The sequence below is a fragment of the Conger conger genome, chromosome 18 (genome assembly GCF_963514075.1).
Source record: "Conger conger chromosome 18, fConCon1.1, whole genome shotgun sequence".
Taxonomy (NCBI): Eukaryota; Metazoa; Chordata; class Actinopteri; order Anguilliformes; family Congridae; genus Conger; species Conger conger.
The window spans coordinates 5,149,844-5,173,672 of record NC_083777.1 but is presented as its reverse complement, the minus strand read 5'-3'; the positions used below and the strand labels follow the sequence as shown (position 1 = coordinate 5,173,672).

At 43.9% G+C, this 23,829-nt stretch overlaps 1 protein-coding gene across 2 annotated transcripts in view; it reads right to left on the bottom strand.

Moving 5' to 3' along the window:
* macrod2 (mono-ADP ribosylhydrolase 2) overlaps positions 1-23,829 on the bottom strand; it is a 597,810-nt gene that overhangs the window by 28,641 nt on the left and 545,340 nt on the right. For both annotated transcript variants that reach the window (XM_061228932.1, XM_061228933.1), the window contains exons 9-10: positions 8,303-8,384; positions 229-273 (exon numbers count right to left, since the gene is read on the bottom strand). In XM_061228932.1, the coding sequence (XP_061084916.1) occupies positions 229-273; positions 8,303-8,384 (127 nt within the window). The remainder of the gene's footprint in view (positions 1-228; positions 274-8,302; positions 8,385-23,829) is intronic.

The following is a 23,829-nucleotide window of genomic DNA, read 5'->3' as shown; positions in this document are numbered from 1 at the left end:
AGACTAGCTACCAGAACTAGCTGGTTGACCAGCTCACATCCAGCTAGACCAGCTTTATGACCGGCTCATACCCAGCTAGACCAGCTTATGGCCAGCCTGGCAATGCTGGTTGACCAGCTCATACCCAGCTAGACCAGCTCATTTGTCAAGCTGGCATACCTGGATCCGAATCTGAATGCACCCAACCGTACAATCGGTAAAAAAAAGGGCCGGTCTGCTGTCACTCACCCTCCTCCTGCTCTGGCTCGTCTCTGTCATCAGGCCGGTCGTTGTCTGTGGAGGGAAATGACAGATGAGGAGAACCGCGATCCGTCTCATCGTAGGACAGCTCGGAGACGGCTGAGCCGAGCTGCTCCTTCCTGTTTGTTTAAAGCAGTGGTCCTCACTCCTGGTGAGCCGCAGGGTGAGCTGGTTTCTGTTTTCGCCTTAATATCAGCAGCCAGTTCAGACCCGAGATACCAGGTGAGGTGAGTTAAAGGTACGACAGGTAAGATTTATGTGTTAAAACATTGTTACAAGACCATTGTAAATCCTTTCCTATCACTGAAAAAGGCTAACTGACATGTTGACTCTCTGAATGTGTTTATAGTCCTTAAATTCTGGTTTACAGTAATTCAAGGTCATTAGTTCCAGAAAATTGGTTCCAATTGCCACAGCCAATGGCATTGGGGGGGGGGGGATAAACAGATTTGTCAAGCATGTTGACAAAGGGGAGGGATAAACAGTGTTGTGGTTTGATGGTGATTGTTGCTGCAATCCCTCTCTGTTAGAAGTCAGAGATTACCTACTGTAAAACTGTGTAACTGCTTTAATTGATCAATTAAGTGCTGAATAACAACAAAAGCCAGCACACCCTGCGGCTCTCCAGGACCAGGAGTGAGGACCCCAGCACACCCTGTGGCTCTCCAGGACCAAGAGTGAGGACCACTGGTGTGAACTTATATGTTTTGAAGAGAGCTGGTCGCAAACCCCTGTGTGACATGCAGTTGAAATTGTACTTACCTCTAGGGTCTTTCAGCGAACTTATCCCTGGTTATGGGTATGCACTTTGTTGTACGTCGCTCTGGATAAGAGCGTCTGCCAAATGCCAATAATGTAATGTAATGTAATGTAACATGAGTACATCACATATTTGGTCCTGCACAATTATTGAGATTACAATTTTTGTTAGACCTGTAGAATGGTGCATCTACATGAGTTAGATTAATCTCCCTTCCTGGGATTTAGCAGAACTGGAACTTACCCAGAGCAGATTTTAATGCAAACACAATATTACCACACACGTGAATTTTTTATTCATTTTCAAGTGAAGCATGCTAAAGCGTTTGGCCAGTTTTCCTTCAGTTAGTGCCATAAGCTGCACATGGCTCAGGCAGTAAGAGCAGTCGTCTGGCAGTCGGAGGGTTGCTGGTTCGATCCCCCGCCCGGGCTGTGTTGAAGTGTCCCTGAGCAAGACACCTAACCCCTAAATGCTCCTGACGAGCTGGTTGGTGGCAGCCAATCGCCATTGGTGTGTGAGTGTGTGTATGAATGGTTGAATGAGAAGCATTAATTGTACAGTGCTTTGGATAAAGGCGCTATATAAATGCCAACCATTTACCATTCAGAGGCCCAGGGACAGGGGTTTCACCGATGAGGCAACATGGTTCCTTGTTGGAGTTTCCCCAGGGACTCACGGAATAGTGATCATATGATTTGCTGAGTCTCCCTAAAAGTTGACGCGGTCTGGGATCGAATCCAGGCCGAGCCAGTGCTGACAGTGGCTGGCCATGGCATCACCGAGAGTGTGGGAGGGTTCAGTTGGACGCGGTCCATGTTTCACTGCTCTCTAACCACCCTCAGCTAGAGAGTCGCAAGATGGACTGCAAGGTCTTCCTCTGACTCCACTGCAAGCTTGTGTGATGGTGAAAAATATTGCTGCTAGTGACACCATTGCTGCAGTGGGTGACCCATCCTGGCTGGTCCTACATGGTATACAGAAGGAAATACAGCAGCATTCCTGGAATTTGTGTGCATGTTTTACATGTTTTAGCTGTACACTATGAGCACTATTTCCTGTTTTAGCTGTACACAATGAGCACCGTTTCCTGTTTTAGCTGTACACGATGAGCACCGTTTCTTGTTTTAGCTGTACACTACGGGCACCGTTTCCTGTTTTAGCTGTACACCATTTCCTGCTTTTCAACGAAACACAAATCGAAACTGGATTTGGAACCAGGTGGAACTTCTACAGGAGTCCTCCTCAGGCACTCCTCCAAACGGGATCTTAAGAGACAGCAGGGGATGTAGCCAATACTCGTTCTGTATGCAACACGAAACCAAGGCAGCAAACTACAAGGAAACGCTTGCAATTAGCCAGAGGGTTTACAGAACAATTAAGAATGCTGTGCATATGCCCACAAAGTGTGTAGTGGAGGATCAGGCTTAAGCCCTTACCTTGATGTCTGATAAATTGCACCCCTGGGTAAGGTGCTACAGAGCCAGGCGGTTTGCTACCATGCAGCTGTCATATAAATATGCGCATCATCAGCACATACAACCCAGCCTGGCTCTGTTCTCCCCCCGCCAACATCACGTCCAAATGCTCATGCCAAAGAACCCCCCCCCGCCCCCACACACAGTACCCCACTGCTCTCTTACCTGCTTTCTACTGGTTGGCCACGATACTTTTATACAATTAGTCAATGTCTGTCAATGCTGGCATACATGTACTGTAATCTAAAACGTGGGTCAGCATGTAGCCTAGTGGCTAAAGTACATGAGACCTGGAAGGTTGGTGGTGCAAGCCTTGGATAAGATCCACATAGCTGTTGGGCCCTTGAGCAAGGCCCGTAACCAAACATTGCTCCAGGACGGGTTGTCCCCTGCTAATCAACTTTAAGTTGCTTTGAATTTATTAGTTTAAGTTATTTGAGTTAAATAACTAATTATTATGAATCATTTTTAACCCAAAACCTATTTACATTTGCCTATATTTGGTCTTATCCCTTGCATTTTATTTTTTGAAAAGATTTACATTTCCATCAGGCTCTATAACTCCAGAGCACATGTAAATGTGACGTGCTCACAGAAACTGTCGCGACCAGAAGCAGAATTTGAGACGTGAGAGTGAAATGATTGAGCGGTGGCGGCGGTTCGGAGGGGGGGAGAACGTGAGTGGTCATGGCGAGCGCGAGGCGTTGACGTTTCCGCCGAGTACGGAGGGAAATGTGTGCAGCTCAGCGGCCCTGTGTGCTCCTGCCACCCCTCACAAGCCTCAGCCTGCGAGCCTCCTTTCAAAAAAACGCCCATGTCATCCCTTCCTGAAAACTCATGCCATCAAAAGCTGTCCCTGGGCAATAAGGATGCTCCTCTGTTATAACGCACGCCCGCATAAGACCGGAGACGCAGAACGACACCGAGTCTTTCTGAAGCTGCTGTTCAGAAGCGCACGGGGGGGCCTCCGCTACTGAGAATATACTGAAAATATAAGGTTCGGGCTTTTATTCCCTTTGCAGCATTGTGATTTTAATCTTTAAACTCAGAGACAATGATAAAAAACCCCAGGACAGGACAGTGATGAATGTATACATTTCCACGAAATACAGCAGAAAATATAAAATGTATCTAAGCTTTAAAGGTTCAAGCCCCCTTCGCATCAAGGGCCTGGGAGACCGGAGCATCCGGCCTACTCTGTCTCCTGTCCAACGAGGCCAGTCAGCAGAAAAAGTTTCTGATTTAAGGCTTTGCCAAAAACAAATGTAATTATGAGTATAAGCAGGTGGCAGCTGGCGGGAATGCTTTGTGAAGTAAGCCCGGTTCTTGGCACAGACAGATCTGGCGGTAAGGAGACAGGCGTACCTAGCGAGGGAGGGGAGGAGGACTCACAGCGGGAAATTAGCATCAGGGCCCAAGCGAAAACAAGCTCCTGGGGGTACTGTGATGTCACGGCCGGGGAAGCAGACGTCCAATCGTACTTCACTATCCGCCCTCCGAGAGAACGTGCCACACATACAGGGATGAACCCACATCCTTCATTGCAAAGTTACTGATGGATGTTCTCTGAACGAGCTGGTCAGGGCAGAAGTATGGAATATGGGCCACTAATCATCCAGCCACTGTGCAGCCTGTCTGTGGAGCAGGAAACGGCGCTGGGCAGGCCTTCACCAGTACTGCGTATGCACAGGGGTGCGAGAGACCCAAGCAGAGCTAATACACGGGTCGCTGGAAATATCACGGCGAGGTTCTCCAGCCTCATAACATTCAACACCGTTCAACAGGTTTCCCTCACCCTCTCCGCGACTCCCAGAGAAATCCACACAGGCTTCATAATTTTCATCCCTCTAGGGCGTCTTATTCCCTTCAAAGTTTTGACTAAACATTGCGATGTTTCACAACAAGAAGCCGCTAAATAAATTACAGGCTTCGCGTGTCATGACAGGAAATACAAATGAAGGCAGAGGAAGACTGATATTAGAGTCGGCAGGCCTGCCACTCACAGCGAGAGAGACCATGCAAGTCCCATGTAAATATGCAGGCACTGGTGCTCCACTGAATCGCGGTGTATAATTTGCGAGACGGAACACACTGCACCCACACTGGATCCCCAGACTGAATTCAACAAACGGGCAGCCTTCCAAAGCACGGCTGGCTGGAATCCCTCAGAATCAGTCTGGGCGTGCTGTGCTCGCAATTAATGCTGCAGAGAGAGAGAGACCCTCCGCCACAAACAGCACTACCACACGCCGAGCCTCGCTCGCTCTTAAGCGCCGTTTACCGTGTGCATTCCCCAAATAACCGATTAATAGAACACAAAATTGAAGAAAGAAATAAAGATAACAATTTCACAGCAAAGGAAAAGTTTTGTACTGCGGTAAGAAACAAAAGAAAGAAAAATAAATGGCGTATGTGGGGCATCATTGGCTCAGGCGGTAAGAGCAGTCGTCTGGCAGTTCGATCCCGCCCTGGGTGTGTGTCCCTGAGCAAGATAGCTAACCCCTAAATGCTCAGGATAAAAGCACTATATAAATGTCAACCATTTACCATTCATTTATGTTCTGCACTACAGATTTTTCACATTAATACATTCACTTAAAGTCAGCTAAAATATGTTTTTTACAGTGAACATTTCTCTTGGATGTTCCAGGAGGTCATTGGCGTGACACTGAACACTCCTCAGAACACAGGAGAGCCCAGTGAACCACCTCCGTATGTACAGGCCCTGATGGCCTTTTGCATATCAATGGATCATTTACTCCGCTCTGAAGAAACAAGCTCAGCTAGGCTCCCGTTTAATGTTTAATGAGGCCTGAATTTCTTTCCGCTGAAGTCTTCCTCGTGGTGAGAACCTGAGCTGGATACCTCCGACTGAGAACTCAAAGTTCTGCTAAAATATCGCCACATTCATAAACCTGACAGCTGTTGTAAAGACCCAGTAATGTAAGGCCACAGGAAGGCTTCTGCCAGTTACAATAAAATTGTGTCTCAGTAAATACGGGCAGCCTGTAGCGTAGTGGTTAAGGTAAATGACTGGGACATGCAAGGTCGCTGGTTCTAATCCTGGTGTACCCACAATAAAATCCACACAGCTGTTGGGCCCAAGGCCCTCAACCCATCATTGCTCCAGGGGAGGATTGTCTTCTGCTTAGTCTAATCAACTGTACGTCGCTCTGGATAAGAGCGTCTGCCAAATGCCAATAATGTAATCCCTGTTTAATATTGACTGCTTGCAGTCCTGTAGCTTTCCATCGTAACACCAAATGTAGTTTGACAGTAAACACTATTTCAGTAAACTGCCAATAAAGGAAAATATATGTAGCCCCTGTATTAATATGGAGGTCAAGGTCAAGGTTAAATGTTGCTTGAATGCAGGCCGTAGTCTCCATAGTCTCCATTAATGTAGTACTCTGTACTCTCTTCTCATTTGGTGAAGCAGGTTTAGTCGCATGAATTTGCTGCTTTCAATTTAATATTTAATATTTCAATATTTTTCCACATAACAGACTAAACCAAGGCTGAAAGACTTCAACTTTGATTCAGGGAGACTTTGTAGAGATGGAGAAGCTCTAGGAAAATGTGACTATGGTCCTTTCCCCTTTTCTCAACATGGAGACGAGCCGTAATATGAACCTGAAGCCTATCTGCTGTTTGGTTTGATGTCTCAGAGAGCCTGAGGGCCTAATATACATGCAATTAGCTGTTGACTGTGTTGATTTGATCCAAAGGATCCTGACGTGTACGAAGCGAAGATCTTGAGCGTTTCGGGACATGTAACTGGCCCATTTCCCCTATTCCTGAAGTGTGTCGAGCATCACCATGAGAAGACCAGGAGGCGAACGTCTCCACCGAGCAGGAACGCAAATCCAGCCCCACACCTGTTGAGTGAGATCCTCCTCCAGTTCAAATAAGGTCGGCAGGGGAGTAGTTGCCAACACATGATTATTAGTTCAGAAGCAGCTGAAATTAATGGGGAAAAAAACGACGGTGTTGGCAAAGAAAAAAACAGCAGTGGCTAAATTTCACTCCACAACGTTACGAAGCACATTGCAGTTATATCGAATGAAGCACTCGCCCTCCCACACTTTTCCCGATAATCTAAAGAAATGTGATGGATCGCCTCACTTCTGCAAACCCCTGCACAAAATAATAGGAAGAGGACGTGAAGCAACTTTAGAAAGACGGACGTCTGATATATCGCCCCGGCCCCGTGACACGGGAGCAGGAGGAGACATAGACAAATGGGTCAGGAGAATCCCTCCAAGCAACACCTGAACCCAAGTGAGCGAGCGCTACCAACTCAGCTACTTTAACCGCGGTGATGAATGACATTAATCACGCGTGGTCTCCCTGAATATTTAGCATTTTCAGAGCCTGGGAGAAAGTAAAATGAATGGTCTCGACCTGAGGGTCAAAAAGCACATTTAACACAGATATTCCCGTTGAAGACAGACATTTAGTTCTGAGCCAGTGGGCACTCCTCTCGCAAGCTATTGTTATTTTTTTCTGCACTGTGTTGTCAACCTCGCCGACCTCTGTCTCATTAACAACAGATTTCCCACTGCAAGACAGGGAGTCGGGACCAAATGAAATGCCACTCTTTAACGGCCGGCTACAATCCAAGTCTGCTGCCACGGATACGTTTCTGTACACCCTTGTGTGTTTCTATACGTGTGTCTATGCATTGTGTGTTTGCACTGCGGCGTTGTATTATCTGGGCTTGGGCTTGCGAGCTTTGGAAATGACTATAAACACAAGGACACCGATGCCTCATGTCCTGACGGAGATACGAACGGGAGGGAAACAATTTGGGAGTTCACACAGGCTAGCGGCGTAATTAGAGAACTGGCAGTCCTGCCGCTCTCTTTCGGGGGAGACTGGAGGGCGAACGCGTGGAGGAGTCTTCCTCACCAGGGAAATGGTAAACAGAAGCGTTCCGCCGGGGGGGGGGTGGGGTGGAGTTAACACAACGCTCAGGCTGAGTGGCGACGGCCGGGCGGAATCCTCCGCGGATTCCCATCAGCCCCTGCTGTCGTCCCGCGGCCCTCGGATTCTCCCAGAGCGGCGAAGCGCAGAGCGAGTGAGCGAGGCGGTGTTTGTTTCTCTCGTCACCGCGCGCCTGTCCGCAGAGCAGCGCCCGTTCCCTTTCCCACAATGCAACAGCGCGGATTTACCGGTCACAGCGCACAGACACGGGTTCCAAGACCAGTTTAAAAATCGGACGGGTTTTAAACAGGTTTTTACCGCTGAACTGTGTGTGATCATTCTTTTTAGAATTTAGCAAGCTCAAGTAATACTTCCTGCTGGCTGTTACCCAACAGTATTTTAGCTTGAAAATTTCTGTTTAAAGTAATAAATAAATTAACAATAAACAATTAGAAGTGTGGGGAAAACACAGCCTGTGGAAACAATCAATTTTAACACTGAATTTTGTTTCATTTTGTGATTTGGATTAAACGTTTCTCATTTTGGATGAAAGAATATAGTTATAGAGTTACAAGAACGTCAACATTCAAAGACAGTATAAAGGCTTGCAGGCTGTCAACAGAAATGTATTCTGGAAAATTATTATTCTATTAATGTCGTCTGTTGAAGGTGTAAAATGGAAATAAGTATGGAAAAATATGGCAGGGATTGGCACAAATCTTCCTTTGAGACATCAACCTGCTCTGAGCCTCAAACTACTGTGATTTTCAAAATCAAGGTCTTCAAAGTAAAAAGATTATCTTAAATCTTGAAAGACTACTCAGGCGGGAATATTCTGGGAATATTCAGGGAACCAGCTGGGACACAAGCATTGAAGAGAGAATAATGGTAAAAAGGTCACCTTGGGAAAAGAACTGGAACATCTTCTCTTTGTAGATCCTGAAGTCCGTATCCAGGAAAACACAGAATATAACTCGGTCAACCTACAACAGCAGAGGAGAAAAAAAACACAATCACCACAGTTGCACGTTTCATATTAATCAGCAAATAAAACGTTTGCTTTGAGAATAGCCTGGGATTTTCTGAAGCAATCAACCAAAATTCACCGTCTGCCTTTAGAATGCAGCGCACTCAAACAGCTGCAAATCAACACCAATGGCATTTTCATTCACAACTTTTCTTTCCCACAAACACTCAACAACACTTTATCTAACAGATTGTTTAGCATCAGAAACCAATGAAATACAAACTCTTCCCTCTCAGCAAATTAAACAAAACAACAAGTCATTAAAACGTCAGTTTTATTTCACAGAAAACGTAAAACACTGGGTAAGCATTAAAAACCATTGCTGTAACTTTACACAAAAAACCTCCACCCCTCCATGTCCCCACCAAATAACATCCAAGTAAAAGGTTAGTTGTAATTTGGGTTACTTAAAGCCCACCGTCTCCTTAATCATTTAGTAAATGTAGCGCTTGACTCCTACACAGGCCCAGTCTAATTTAATTGTCTCATTTCCTGCCTGCTATAGACCCGGGCTCATTTAATAGGCCAATTCAGGTATTGGATGAGGGCCATTACAAATGAGACTCAATAGCACCTTTGAAAATTTAGAAGCAGCGAATTACAAAGAGCGCAAGAGCAGCCTGCAAAAACGCTATTGATACAACTGGAAAGAGTGAGCCTGCACAGCCGTGTGTGTGTGTGTGTGGGTGTGTGTGTGAGAGTGCGTGTGAGTTTATGAGTGTGAGTGTGTGTGTGTGTGATTGTGTGTGTCTGTGTGTGTGAATGTGTGTGTGTGTGTGTCTGTGTGTGTGTCTGTGCTTCTGTGTGTGTGTCTGTGTGTGTGTGGGTGAGTGTATGTGTGTGTGTGTCTGTGTGTGTGTGTGATTGTGTGTGTCTGTGTGTGTGAATGTGTGTGTGTCTGTGCTTCTGTGTGTGTGTCTGTGTGTGTGTGGGTGAGTGTATGTGTGTGTGTGTCTGTGTGTGAGCGTGTGTGTGTGTGAGTGTGTGTGGGTGTGTGTGTGTGTGTGTGTGTGTGTCTGTGTGTGTCTGTGTGCGTGGGTGAGTGTGTGTGTGTGTGTGTGTGTGAGTGTGTGAGCAGATGAAAACTGTTCTGGGGCTTCTTTGCATGGGGTGATACACGGTTTCTCCAACGGGGGTGAAAACCATCACACTCAGTGTGTAGATATCATTGAGCGCACTACAGGGGTTTCCTGCTATATCCTGCTGTATATGTGTATGTGTGCGTATGCTTGTGTGTGTGTGTATGCGTGAGTGTGTGTGTGTGTGTGTGTGTGTGTATGTGTGACTGCCTGAGTGTGTGTATGCTTGTGTGTGTGTGTGTGCACACGCATTCAAATGGGCACCAGAGCAATGATGTAAACCATCAAACAAACAATCTGGGGTTCATCCTGAACATATACAGTACCAAATATGTTCATTCTGGGTTAATTCTCATTATTTATTTTCCATTTGTTTATTTAGTTTAGAAGTGAGAGAATTTGGAATCATGAAAGGTGCAAAATCCAGATTCAGAATGCAAATTCACCCCAGTATTATGTTGCCTAATTAGCACAACTGTCCAGGAGGTAGGTAGAACTAATTTGTGAAATAAGCTCAGTTTGTGGGTGGAAGAAGCACCCTTTTCTGACCCCTGGACTTCCCACTTTGGGGTAACATTCAGGATCACACATTGCTTTGTATCCAAATACATGAATGCACTAATGCCATTAATGTACCTGCTTCACTCTCGAATGTTCACAGGTTGGGATGATCTCCCATTTCCCTGGCACTGTGATCCCCCCAAATGCCTACTGGTGAAAACAGCTGTTCTTAAGTTCCTCGAATTTTGCAGACTGCCTCTCACGCCGAGTGTTGCGAGGAGGCAGATATTAAATCTGGACACGTGCGTAAGGATTCGTTTCCTGGCTGGAGGAGAGCCAAGGAACCTCCGACTGGGCTTAATTTAGGGTCATTTCCCCAGACAAACTTAAACGCTCACGCAGCTCTCTCTGAACGACATGACACCGCTCTCCTTCTGAAACAAACGGGCCCCTGTCCTGAGCCTGAGAGCCCAACGGGGTCTAAGAGCGCGATGTGTCGTCCGCAGCAATGACACAAGATGGCTGACTGAGTCCGACCAGCTTGACCAGCTCAATTTTCACGGTGGTCATGCTGGTCATAGCATGAGTCCAGTGATCTTAAAAGAGAAATGACTTGAATAAATCTCTCCCAAACTCAGTGGCTGCATTGATCTATGTGCTTTCTTCCTTCACCAAACAGCTTCTTAGGAAAACACATCTTTACCAGAGGGACATGCGTTACTGAGACAATGGATAATGGCTCCTCTGAAGATCACAATTGCACAGAAAGAAATGCCACCCTCCGTATTTCTAATGGGAGCAATGTCCGGAATGATAAAATGACTGCTATTGAGAATGCAGAAATCAATTTAGTTCGCAGCCACCGGGTAACGTAGAACCGAATCAAACAGAAGACCCTTCGCGGATAAACAGACAGACGTCTATAAATAGTTCAAGGCGATATCTTCAAGTGGAACTGAAATAATGCGGGTTTTCTTTATTTATTAATAATTAATTAAATGTCTTTAGGGGCTTGATTGAAAAAACATGCCGACTGCCTCTCACACTTAGAGTGTGAAACACACATGCAGAAATAATGCATGAATAAGATGCTTAGGGCTAGTCTGAAGGGGCTGAGATGATGAATAAATAAACGGCTCGGGGCTTGTCTGAAGCGGCAGACTCGCGGGCGGCCAGATGGCGAGAAGCGTGATGAAAGAGGTTCGGTGAGCCGCAGGTCGCCACAGGATGACCATCGGGCCGGAATCCCATTTACATTTTATAGCGGCCATTTCATACCGCAGCCCCACCGAGGGACGTGGCACATAATAAATTATTGTACGGCATTAAAGCGTGCTTCATCTGAGGCTTTTCACGGCAGATTATATTTCGCTTTTATGTTTATCATTAAACGGATATGAATGGAGACCGAATGGCCAGGGATGCCTGCCTGCTATGAGACATCTCTGCCTTTGCCTCTCTCTGGACGGAGCTACAGCCAATGACCACCCCCCTGCTACTGATGCTACTGGCCATGGCAGCCTATATTAAGAATCCAGAAGTGCGAAGTAAGATTTTTAATGGTGATATGCGTTCGGCTAAATTACTGAGCTTTCAACTGAGTGCAATGTAGTTACACGCAAACCATTTAAAACTATTCTTCTGTTTACAATTTCTGTTGTATGTACAGGCTCAATAACAAACATGCCTAAATTCAAATTTACATTTCAGAAAGTTATTTGTTGTATATATGACGCAGGACATAGAGGTCCCATAAACAAAAACACTAAGCTAGCTCATATAATTTTGCCAAGAAAAAAGATAAGATATCCAGTATTTCAAAGTACATTAAAATAATGAAATGGATCAAACTGACAACATGAAATATCAATCCTAAAAAGGAAATTGAGATCTGCAACATTCTCCTACAGTCACTCCGAGTTTCCTCACCCACAGTTCACGGAAAGGCAAAAATACAAACAGAATAGGGGGAGGGAATATGAGTGTGGGTTCATCTTTCAGAAGAGCGTGCTCCGAATATAAAGCACAGTCTCCGTTCTCGTGCAGGACAGGTGAACACACGCACGCGGTTGACACGTCTGACGTGAGTTCACGTGACAGATGTGATGTCTTAGATCTTCACAGGGCTGACATCGCGCAGGTTCATTAATCTCACACCTCACACGTGTGCATGACACTTCCTCATTCACCATCGCCCACACATCTCTACACTCACAGAGCTACAGCTCCTCAACTGCACACGCAAAAAGCACATTTCAGTACAGAACACTACACATAAAAGAAACAACAAAAGTTATATCTGATATTATATACATCAGGGAACATACTGTATTTGCTGGATTAACTGCACAATAAAGGTACGAAAAGTGCCGAAAAGGTAAAACCTTTTTATCGCTGGGGTGGTACCCTATACAGTAGGTACATAAAATTGTGCCCGTAGCTAGAAATATGTAATTAATTTGTACCTTTTTTGCTTGGAAAACATGCCAATTTATATCCAAAGAGAACATTATTGTACTTTCAGGGTACATTTGGGAAGCTTGGTCCTTACAGAACAAAAATGTGCCTCCACTGTTGCTTCATATCTGAGTGTGGATATATGTATGTTTTACAACCGAGCAACACAATATTGAAACATTTCACTGTTCTTCTCAACACATATATATTATGCAGATGCAAAGTTTTTCGTTGTTTTTATATCGTATATATATATATTTCTTTTTGCCATTACATGTTTAATAATGTTATAAAACACAGCAATTCTTGTTTATTTCACTTGAAAATTGAGTCAAACAGAATAGCACAGAGCCTTCTACCCATGTGATCTTTTTTGAGACGTCGTGCACTTTGAGTGTTTATGAAGATGTACGTGAATGCAACGTGTGCTCCTCAGAGGTGAAACATTAATGAGATCAAGGCGCTCGGGTGAAAGGAACTTCAATAAAATAAATACAGCTAATTTGCCTGTGGTATTAATGTTATAAAATACACTTGAAAATGAAATGTAGTATAACCACATACAGGCTACATTGAACTATATCTGTGTTTTGTGATATTATACATATTTCTTCAGAAGAAACTTTATGGAAAACATCTCTGCATATGTACAGGACTGTTTAGAATGATTACTTAAGCAATTTTAAGACTTGCATTCTGTCCAAAGGGCCTGGCAAGCTAAGTACAGAAGCCAAGGCTGAGAGAGTTAATGTCAGACTAATTACAAACCACCACTCATTGGCCAGTGTGGTAATTACTCATCCCTGATTGGTGGAGCACTGCCAGAGGAAAGCATTACGCTGCTGGGCCTCTGTGGGCAGACAGGTGAAGGCAAGCGTTTCCACGGAAACAGCACAATAAGGTGACAGATTCACCTTTTGGTTCATTTGGGTTTGTTGTTTAGTGTAAGTTGTATTGCCACAGGACAAAAAAACAACAAAAAAAGATATTACATTACATTACAGGCATTTGGCAGACGCTCTTATCCAGAGCGACGTACAGTTGATTAGACTAAGCAGGAGACAATCCTCCCCTGGAGCAATGCAGGGTTAAGGGCCTTGCTCAAGGGCCCAACGGCTGTGCAGATCTTATTGTGGCTACACCAGGATTAGAACCACTGACCTTGCGTGTCCCAGTCATTTACCTTAACCACTACAGGCCGCAGTATACAGGCATCTAACTGCTTTTTAAAAATTCATTGAGGACACAACTTTTTTGCTGTAATGATTGCCAATGATGTAAATGTAATATCTCCTCTTCATCTGGCAGTGTGTTTAGTTTCTACACTGATGTGCCTTTGAATCAGTCACATTTTGAGCACAAAAGCAATCCCAATGCATCATCAGTGTTTGTTGAATGGCAGCGTCTCTCGACAATATATATATTTTTCTCTCCACATTTCCTGGTACAATCGCAACAAATCCATCTAGCTCAGTCCAAACCCGACCAGCTCATTACCGGTCCCTGTACAGTTAACGGGCCTACAGTCAAACCCAAACAGCAGCCAGCCAGAACCATCAGTGAGGTGGGCAGCTTCCTCTCACCGTGTACCCAGGCAACAGATGCCACAGAGTGCATCTGTAACTGCCGGCGTGGATAATAACACCCAGAGCAGAGCCAGGGTAATTAAATTCAGGGCAGAGCCATTAGACATAACACACTGGCACAAAACACACTTTGTGACAGTCAGTTGCCATACTGAGTCTGTCACATGAACAGTGACGGAGAGAGGCCTTCTGCTCCTAGAACATGGAGCAGGACCCCCGGCCAAGCAGGGGGTGGTCTACACTGACTACTAGCAGGGAAGACTTGGGATTGGGTGGCACGGATGGTGCAGTGGGTAGCAGGGTGTATTGCTGCCTTTCACCCAATTTATGCTGGGATAGGCTCCCTGTTCAGGATAAAATAATGGATGGATGGATGGATGGACTTGGAATTGATGCAGATACATTTGATTCAAAACACTACAGTTAAGTTAAAGACAAATTAAAAATTTTCTTTTTCCACAATGTTTTCAATTGTTCATAACCATACGGACACGTCCTAAAGTATATATAGTACATATAGGGCGGCCTGTAGCGTAGTGGTTAAGGTAAATGACTGCGACCCGCAAGGTCGGTGGTTCTAATCCCGGTGTAGCCACAATAAGATCCACACAGCCATCGGGCCCTTCAGCAAGGCCCTTAACCCTGCGTCGCTACACGGGAGGATTGTCTCCTGCTTAGTCTAATCGACTGTATATTGCTCTGGATAAGAGCGTCTACCAAACGCCAATAATGTAATATATTCCGCTAAAAAATAAAAATTCTAACACTTGTGTATTCTCACATTTTAGTTTTTTTCCATCCACTTCAACCAAACACAATAAGGCCACCCTCCCAGAATCTCCGGGCAGAGACTAAATTCACAGCAGAGCCACAATGGCAGCCAGTTGAGAAGCAGGTGGTCCTTTTCCCGGCTTATTAAGAGGGTAACTGCACACACCTGAGTCACTGCCGTGGGGGCTGGAGTAATTAAAGAGCCTCAGAACCAGTCAGTGATCTAGGCTGTGCACAGCTGCAGGCCCCATAAGGGGGTATTTCACATAAAGTATGTAATACACTCACCGAGCACTTTATTAGGAACATTTTTACTTTATTACACCTACGTATTCATGCGATCATCTACTCAACCAATTGTGTGGCAGCAGTGCAATGCATACAATCATGTAGATATGGGTCAGGGGCTTCAGTTATTGTTCACATCAACCATCAGAATGGGGGGAAATTATCTAAATGACTTTGACGATGGAATGATTGTTGGTGGCAGAGTATCTTTGAAACTGCTGATCTCCTGGGATTTTCACGCACACTAGTCTCTTTGCAAAGAATGCTGCAAAAAAAATAATAATCCAGTGAGCAGCAGCTTTGTTAATGAGAGACGTCAGAGGAGAATGGCCAGGCTGGTCAAAGCTGACAGTAACACAAATAAGCACACATTACAACAGTGGTATGCAGAAGAGCATCTCTGACCACACAACACATCATAACTCTAAGTGGATAGGCTATAGCAGCAGAAGTCTAAAAAATAAGTAATGAATACCGAATAAAGTGAGTGTATATTTAATCAGTGCCAGAATTATTGGCACCTTTGAAAAAACATTTTTTTCTTGAATGGCTGGCCAGAATTCAACCCCAGGACCATGTTGAATCCACAGCTATCTAACCTAAAATGGCTGGACACACCGCACACAGTGAGAAGCGAACAACAGCTGCTGCTCTGACATCTTTCACCAGTTACCCACACATGAAGACTTCTTCTTTATGTGTCATTTTCATCAGAGTATCAAAGTAACAAATTTAATGAGCGCTGCACACATGGATCAAAATCATTTATTAAAATATGACATTAGTAAAAAAAAAAAAAAAATGCTATTTTCAGCAAATAAGAAATTATTTTTGTATATTGGGTTCATCAGGTCAGGTGAACCAGCTGGTATGTGCTACATGTATTGGTGGAACAATTAAGTCAGTTATCCAACAAATTGGAAAATGCATACTTTATGCATCCCTACCATCTCCAAAGAACAAAGAAAAAGGGCAGTTAAAGTACAAAAAAAAAAATTAGCATAATTTGTTGAAGTGCATTTGGATCAGCCCGTGACTACACATTTGAAGCTAAATACGAATAAGGGAACACATTTGTGTCTAAGCCCCTTAATCATGACACAAGATCCTGGGGAGGTATTCAATATGCAGACAAAAGCATTTGTTGGTGCGATTTAGATAGCGCTTATTTATTCTTTAGTGCAGTGTGCGGGAGGATTGAGTCTGATTAATATCTTGAATCATTTCACGCCAGTCACATTTCTCTCACATTTCTCTCCGAGGCAGACCCTGTGTCAGTTTGTTATTAAAATTTAAACCAGTGATACATCATATAACCACCCCCTTCCCTTTCACACCGCATCTCGCCTGATTTATATGAATAAAAACAAACCATGCTATATCATTCTTCTTCCTTTTTCATTTGTGGTGGGGTTCCTGAGTCCACTGTCACAGTATGGAAGGAGATCTAGTTTTTATCAAATACAATTAAAGTATTTTTACCGAATATCAGGCACAGGGCCAGTGTCTTACAGTACTTGTCCAGAAGAGCAGTTGTCATGTCCGAATGTCCCACCTTCACCTGTCTGATGCTGAAACTGAGACCTACACCTCTGTCCTTTTCAGACATCGCCGTCTATCATGGAAAAGCTGCCACATGATTGACAGCGAGAGATAGAAGCCACTCGACTTAAAGGTGGAGGATCTGGGCATGTCCTCCGGTTGACGGTGATAGACTTTGTCAGCCGCAGCAACCAACTCATCATTTCAAAGTGTGGCTTTGAAAAGGTCAACCCTTTGAACAAAATACTTGAATTGACATATCAAAGAGAGGGCCTGACAACATATTTTAAGAAAGCAGACATGTCATTAAATGCTGTGGAACAAGAGAGGCTGCAAGAATAAATATCTGACTTTTCAAAGATCCTCCTTGTCTACCATTCGTATCAGCCATGAGATAAAAACAACGTGAATGATGAAGGAAGCTGGAATGCATGTAAATTATTTTACATAATTGCAGTTGTTGGGATAAGTATGGATTTTAATTTAACGTTTCAATATCTTTTAACAGAATATATGGACAATTGTTTCCTTTAAACTGTTTTATACACTAAGAATGAACAGCAAATCAATTCATCAATAGCCCTTGGAGTTGCACCAATGACATATTATCCAAGGAACTCCATGAGTTACCAGGGGAAGGCAGTACATAGCAAACAGCATTATTTTTAATATTTTTATTTTGATTTTTTCTCGTATGATGTACTTTATGACCTGCAAGTTTAAACATCACTGCAGACCCATAATATTTTTGTCAGCAAATGTTTGCATATGCAAATTAACAGCTTTATTCATGATATAGCTACCATGTTCCAATAAACAATAACACCCTGAAATGCTTTGAGTGGATTGGAAATATGTTAGTCATGAATTTTGTAAGATAAATATTTATCATATTTTTTCCAATATACTGTAAACTATGTGTGTGTGTGAGAGAGAGAGAGAGAGAGAGAGAGAGAGAGAGAGAGAGAGAGAGAGAGAGAGGGAGAGATAGGGAGAGAGGGAGAGAGAGAGCGAGAGAGAGAGAGAACATTTACATTTTAAACTGCCACAAGACCTCCAGGGACTCCGAATGAAACGCTTTGAAAAATCTCCCAGTATGTAAATGCCAACTGCAATCCTGCTCAAAAGCAAGGTCCCTCCTGCCAAAAAATCACCAACTCCTGCCAGAGTCAAATAATGACATTACAGCTTTTCAAAAACAACTGCTGAGCATCTTCTATTACAGAGCTTTTTACACAACACAGAATGCACTTATAAATACAAAAACACAGCACATGAAGAATGGCACTCTGGCCTGAGAGACCACATGATCAGACGATGACAGTGGTCAGGCGATTGCAACGATGAAAGGCTTGTCTATCAATCAATTTTAAAGCATAGAAGCCAAAGGATACAAGCCCATCCTCTCACAAAATGGCAGTTAAAAAACGGCCATAGCTATGGCTGCAACAAGGGTCTGGACACCCTTCCAAAGGAAGGGAGCTGAGATGTCTGAATATGCTGTATACTGGTGTTTTTAATGGGGGGCAGGGCAGTCCTTGAAGGATAACTCATCTGGAGATAAGAGTCACTGATTCTGATGTGCAATAATCCGGCTGTGGACTGTCTCACGGGCAGACTTTAATCAGGACCAGAGTGGTTTATTGGGTTTCCAACGCTGGTGACCAGGGGAGACTGGAGTCTAGTCAGCCACTCAATCTGCGCTGACTACCCTCGTTGATCAGGGAAAAGCTTGGCGGGGGCAGCCGGATGAACCGGGACACTCATTTCTCAAAGATAACACAAAAGACAAAGAACAAAGAACACAACCCTGCTGTCTCTGGTTCATCTTTTACCCCCCGATCCCATTCTGCCCCAACCTGCACATTCAGCTTTAAGGATAATTCGGTTTGAGACTGATTCAGTGCCCATCTTTCCATAACAACCCCTCCAAATTTCCTCCCAATTCCCCATCTGAACTCTCCAGATTCAGCTGTACATATCTCCCAACCGCAGACACTGTGAAAAGGGGAAGACAGAATTTTTTTCATTTCAAACATCTGCAACAAGGAAACTACCAAGAAATAAAAAAATAATTTGAAGTTATTTCATTTATCTGTTGATACGACTTTTTAAATCTACATTTCCTGTATGTTTAGTAAGTGAGACCTTAATAAGATCAGATTTAATTAATTTTGTAAAACAGTGCACCTTATTTCAAGCCTCAGTCCACCACATCTGGATTTTTTTTTTCTAGTTTTGGAGATAAAGGGATTTATTTAATCCACTCCATGACAGGTGAGCATTTTGTTCCCCAAAATGTAAGGGGCTTTAAAGCGTTTAACCAATTCCCTCAGAATGAACTAAAGAGAAAAGTTGTAAAAGCTTCACAGCACTCAAATAGTACACATATAAATATATAACAGAGCTGCAAAGCTTTTATTTCTCTTTAGATTGCAGCATTGCCTCTGCTGGCCTATTCGTCCCAACTGCAATTATCTTTCCGCGGAGTTCAGTCCATCGCGGTGAGAGGAGTCAGTGGGTTGCTGCATTCTAACACTTTTCCCTTGTTCTCAATCCCTTTATTGACTGCCGATTGAGTTGCATTAAATGTCAAGTTGAATTATCGGTGTGCGAGCGCTCACAGACACCAGTCTCCGTTTATCTCTGCAGCACCAAGTGTCTGAGTAATCCTGCCTGGTCCCTCCATCAGAGCAAAGACTCGCCAATATTCACTCTGCGCAAAATACTCCTGGCATGATACAAGAAAACTATCTCTCCCTCCCTCTCTTTTTCTCCATCCCTCTCCCTCCCTCTTTCACCCTCTCTCTCCCTCTTTCCCTCTCTCCCTCCCTTTTCTTTCTCTCCCTCCCTCTCTCTCTCTATCCTCCCTCCATCGCTCTCTCCTTCTCCCTCCCTCCCTCCCTCCCTCCCTCCCTCCTTGAAACTGCCTCACCAGAAAATGTCCCTGTGAAAATGAGCAGTTGTGAAAAGGCAGCCCCTGGATGTGGCGTTGTGACTGGGCTCCTGTTTCCGTGCCAGTGGCATGTTATAATCATTACATTTTACTACCGCTCCAAGGCCACAGTGATTACAGCTCGATGACACTGCTAACACACCATAGTTTATACTGTTTTTCCAACCGTGAAGATTGAGTGAAACAACCTACTGCATATAAGAAGGGAAGCATATAAAAACTTGCTGATTGGGAATTCTGGGCTTTTGACAGCTGTTTTTCCTTCTGGTGTACGAGGCAAACGGCAGTTTCAGGAAATTGCCTTTTTTTGTTGCCGACTTAAGCAGAAGAGGGGGACACTTGCGACACGGAGTTACCATGTCGTATAATATTTTAATGGCACAATGTGCTTTGGCTGCAGCTGCAGTGTAGCCAGCTAGCCACCTATCGGCTACTCAAAGTGCACATGGCTGTTAGCATCTGATGGTACCGTAATCCTATATTAGCGGCCGCTAGCTAATTACATAGCAAACCGTCCAAATTTGCTGAATACATGAGCATCATCATACTACAAGCTGTCATCATGCGAGTCAATATTTCGCAACCTCTACGAATTAACCAACAAATCGTGTCAAGTAAAATCATACAACGATTCTCATATATTATGCATATAATATATGCACTGTGGGGGCAGGTTTTGACTGTAAACCCCTTAGTTTTGCAGAAAAAATGCTAAACTATATCTTCATTATAGCCTATGGGGAAATGGAGAGCCGCTGCACTGACTGGATGTAGACGCGGGCTTTAGCATGCTAGTATGCGGTTTCTGCGGCAACACAGCCATAGACTGTCACTGAAGGGAAACCATGCCCCCATCATAACCCGCTCTTCGAAACCCCGCCCACCAGGGTCAAGGTCACTTGGCTGAAAGAATGATTTTCAACAGAAAAATAAAAAAATAATAGGAAACAAAAGGAAAACAATCTAATATGAAAACAATTTAATTCAATTCCAAAGTTTTTGTTTGGACAATATGTTTGACTCATTGATGTCATTTATTTATATATTTCTTTTTGGTGTGGTTAGCTCAAACTTTTTCCTGAAACTTTAACCTGATCTGGCTGCATACTATTGCTCTGATTTTACATTTATGCAAATATAGGTTTTCATACAGTTTGTGGTGGTGAAACAGTCTAACAATTTGACATTTATGCCAATATAGAAAGGCCCACAATTCTATTTTATTTTGGAAACAGTTGATTTTTACACACGGCACAGTACTGGAAAATGTAATTAGCTTTGCCCAACACTACATATCTAGGACTATTTGATTGTGGTTGCACTATTAAGTAGACTCAAAATACAAATAGTTGGATTTGTTAAGAAACAATTTTGGATTTACTAGATACAATTCATGGTACAATACAATATTAGTGGTTGCATGCAATTAAGTATGTGTTCAACTTGCATATTTAATAATACTGCGTGCAACCACTGTCCAACCATGCACCAAAGGCCATTGGAAAAGCAGAATGAAAGCCAAAAAAATGTAAGCACTGGGACCTCTTTACACTATATGTAGCTATCTAGGCACAATTCATCACCCTCGATTACACTCACGGCTTTCCCCGTTTAAAGGCAAAGTTTGTAACATTGAGCATTTAAAACAGCGTCTAAACAGAATCTAAACACCGAGCCGACTCACGCCTCCTTCTTATTACATGTTTACTGCAGAGACATCGCTCACATGCACAGGGCATTAGCGTTTCCTGGTTGACTACAGCAGGCTCAATCAAGGCTTCCCGTGCCGTTAATAATAGAGCTACTCAAGGCCGTGCTGTATGAGTGAAGCTCTCTTGCGGAGATAACCCGGCCCATGAGCTAAATGACTACAGCAAAGAAATGCAGAGAATGTGTAATGGCCGCTCACACTTCTGTTCCCAATTTACTGCGGCACGGCACAAGACATGCTATGTCCACTTAGCTCCTCGCTTCTGCCAGAAGGCTAATAGAACCGAGGCCAAGAAAGCTTGTCTGGGGTGCGGCAAGGGCCAGGTTTGTTATAATGCTCCCAAGATGGAAAGGGAATGACTTCCACCGGCCCTCTCCGAGGTTTACCAAACGTGTAATTTCTCCTTAATTCAGGAGAGCCTCAGTCAACTCATTAAACAGTTCACAGGCACTCGGCTAAATCTATTGCCCACATTTTTCTATTTTTGTTTTTTCTTAAGAGAGCACACTTGCAATTTTACTAAAACAGTAATATTTGTTTTGTCTGCTGTCTAGCCACATACATTAAAATTGAAGCCACAGTCTTAAAATGTAAGTGTTTCATTAAAGTGATTTTTTAGTGCTGCACAGCTACTGTTGTCAGTGCTAATGAGTAGCCACACACAGTGGCTTTCTGAGGGCAAACGGCAGCTACACACAGTAGCTTTCTGAGAGCTTAAATAGACACTGTATATTTCCAGTATATGCACTGTAAAACTGTGTATATACAATAGCATGCCATTAGAATATTTAGGATAATGTTTCAGAGAATAAAGTTCTCTGTGTCAGTTTTTATTTTGGAGATACATATTTATTGTTTGTATATAATTTAATATCCAAAACAAAAACTAATATTGTAATGGCATGCTGTACCTAATGCTAATTACATTTCTTATGGCTACTGTGTCACAGGCAGTTATAAAACAGCTGTTCAGACATGCTTTTTATAAGAGTTAATAAGTGAGTCCTGCCCACTGGATAGGAGGATCAAAAATATCATGAGGCCTGCATTCTGCATCTATTCATGTGTGAAAATAAGTCATTTCAAAAGTGTCCCTCTGTCTTAAATGCAGATCACAATTTGACTTTACAATTACTTATATTCACACATTTATGCATATTTATTTTGTTGCTCTGTCAAATTAATTTATACAAAACCGCGACACGGCTGCATGTCATAGCAGGACAAAAGACGCAGAACTGTGGGAAAGGGAGAGGTAAAGTCATTCTTTTTTTATTCATGAAATGTGGATCTAGTGCATGTTCTTCCAGGCTGGGATAGATTTATCGGTGGGTGTCACGTGTGAAGGGGGGGTCGGGTGTGACATTGAAAAGAGGGAGGAGGACAAAAGGAAGGAAAACAGAGGTCCACCCAGACCTGTCCCGATTCTGTACGATCCACCCTGAGCCACGGTAGTATATCTTTATCAGTGTCGTACGACTCTCCCCGTACCACCCTCTAAACTCTGAGAGACGGGGCTTCGGCACGGCCCGAGAAAAACCAGTGTTTAAGATGCACAAGCCCGTCGCAAATTCACGAAGAAGGATCAGATTCTAGATTGCCCAGAAGGCAAGCGCGTTTGGAACCGTCTGAAAACGCGCAGCGAACCGTGTTTAGGAACCGACGTGTCCAAGTGGCCCTGCTTCAAAACCACTTCCACGGTTAAGACAGACAGATAAAACTGAACCCAGATGAAACTTAAATGTAAGACTTCTGAGCCAAAAATGCCTCCTTAATAACAGAGTCCTCCCCTCAACCACCACCCCCACCACCACCCTTCAAGGGCAGAGAGGTGGAAAGTCCCAAAAGGACTGAAGTGTTTGTGCGGTCTGCACGTTTGTTAGGAGTGTTTGAGTGTAGACGGGTGTGGAACCGCCCTGAAGTGAACGGGCTGTACGCTGCAAAAAAAATGACTGCCTTAACAAGCATTTTAGTCCCGTAATAAGACATAAGATCATACTTTTCTTCTCTGAAGTAGAACATATTATTGTGTTTTCAGTTAATGAAAGTGACATTTTCTAATTCAATTGGAAAATCTCGAAATGAGATTTCCCCGACAAGTGAAATTTTCTTATTCTATTGGCAATGAGTCAAACTGTCTTGCCTCATTTGCAATAATTTTGTCTTTTGTAGGAAAACAGTAACAGAAGTAGGATTTTAAGAGTAAAAGGCGTGCTATTTCTGGCTCTCTGCGGTGTGTGTAGTGCCTGTATCTGGGTGGTGCCACTCTCTCTCAGGCACTCAGGAGCTGTTATTCCCCGGGGCCGTGTCCCTGAGCACCCTGCTAGCTCCGTCTCTGGGGTGAAAAATGAAGCGCCTTCCCCTCGTCTCGCTCTGCTCCCCCCTGGGGGTGTCTCCGCTCCCCGAGGACCGCACCTCCCTGCGCCTCCCTGTGCCTCCCTGCGTTCTGCCGCCTCCCTACGGACTCCTGGAGTGGCTCCAGCGTCCTCCTGCCTGCTGACTCAGCTTCC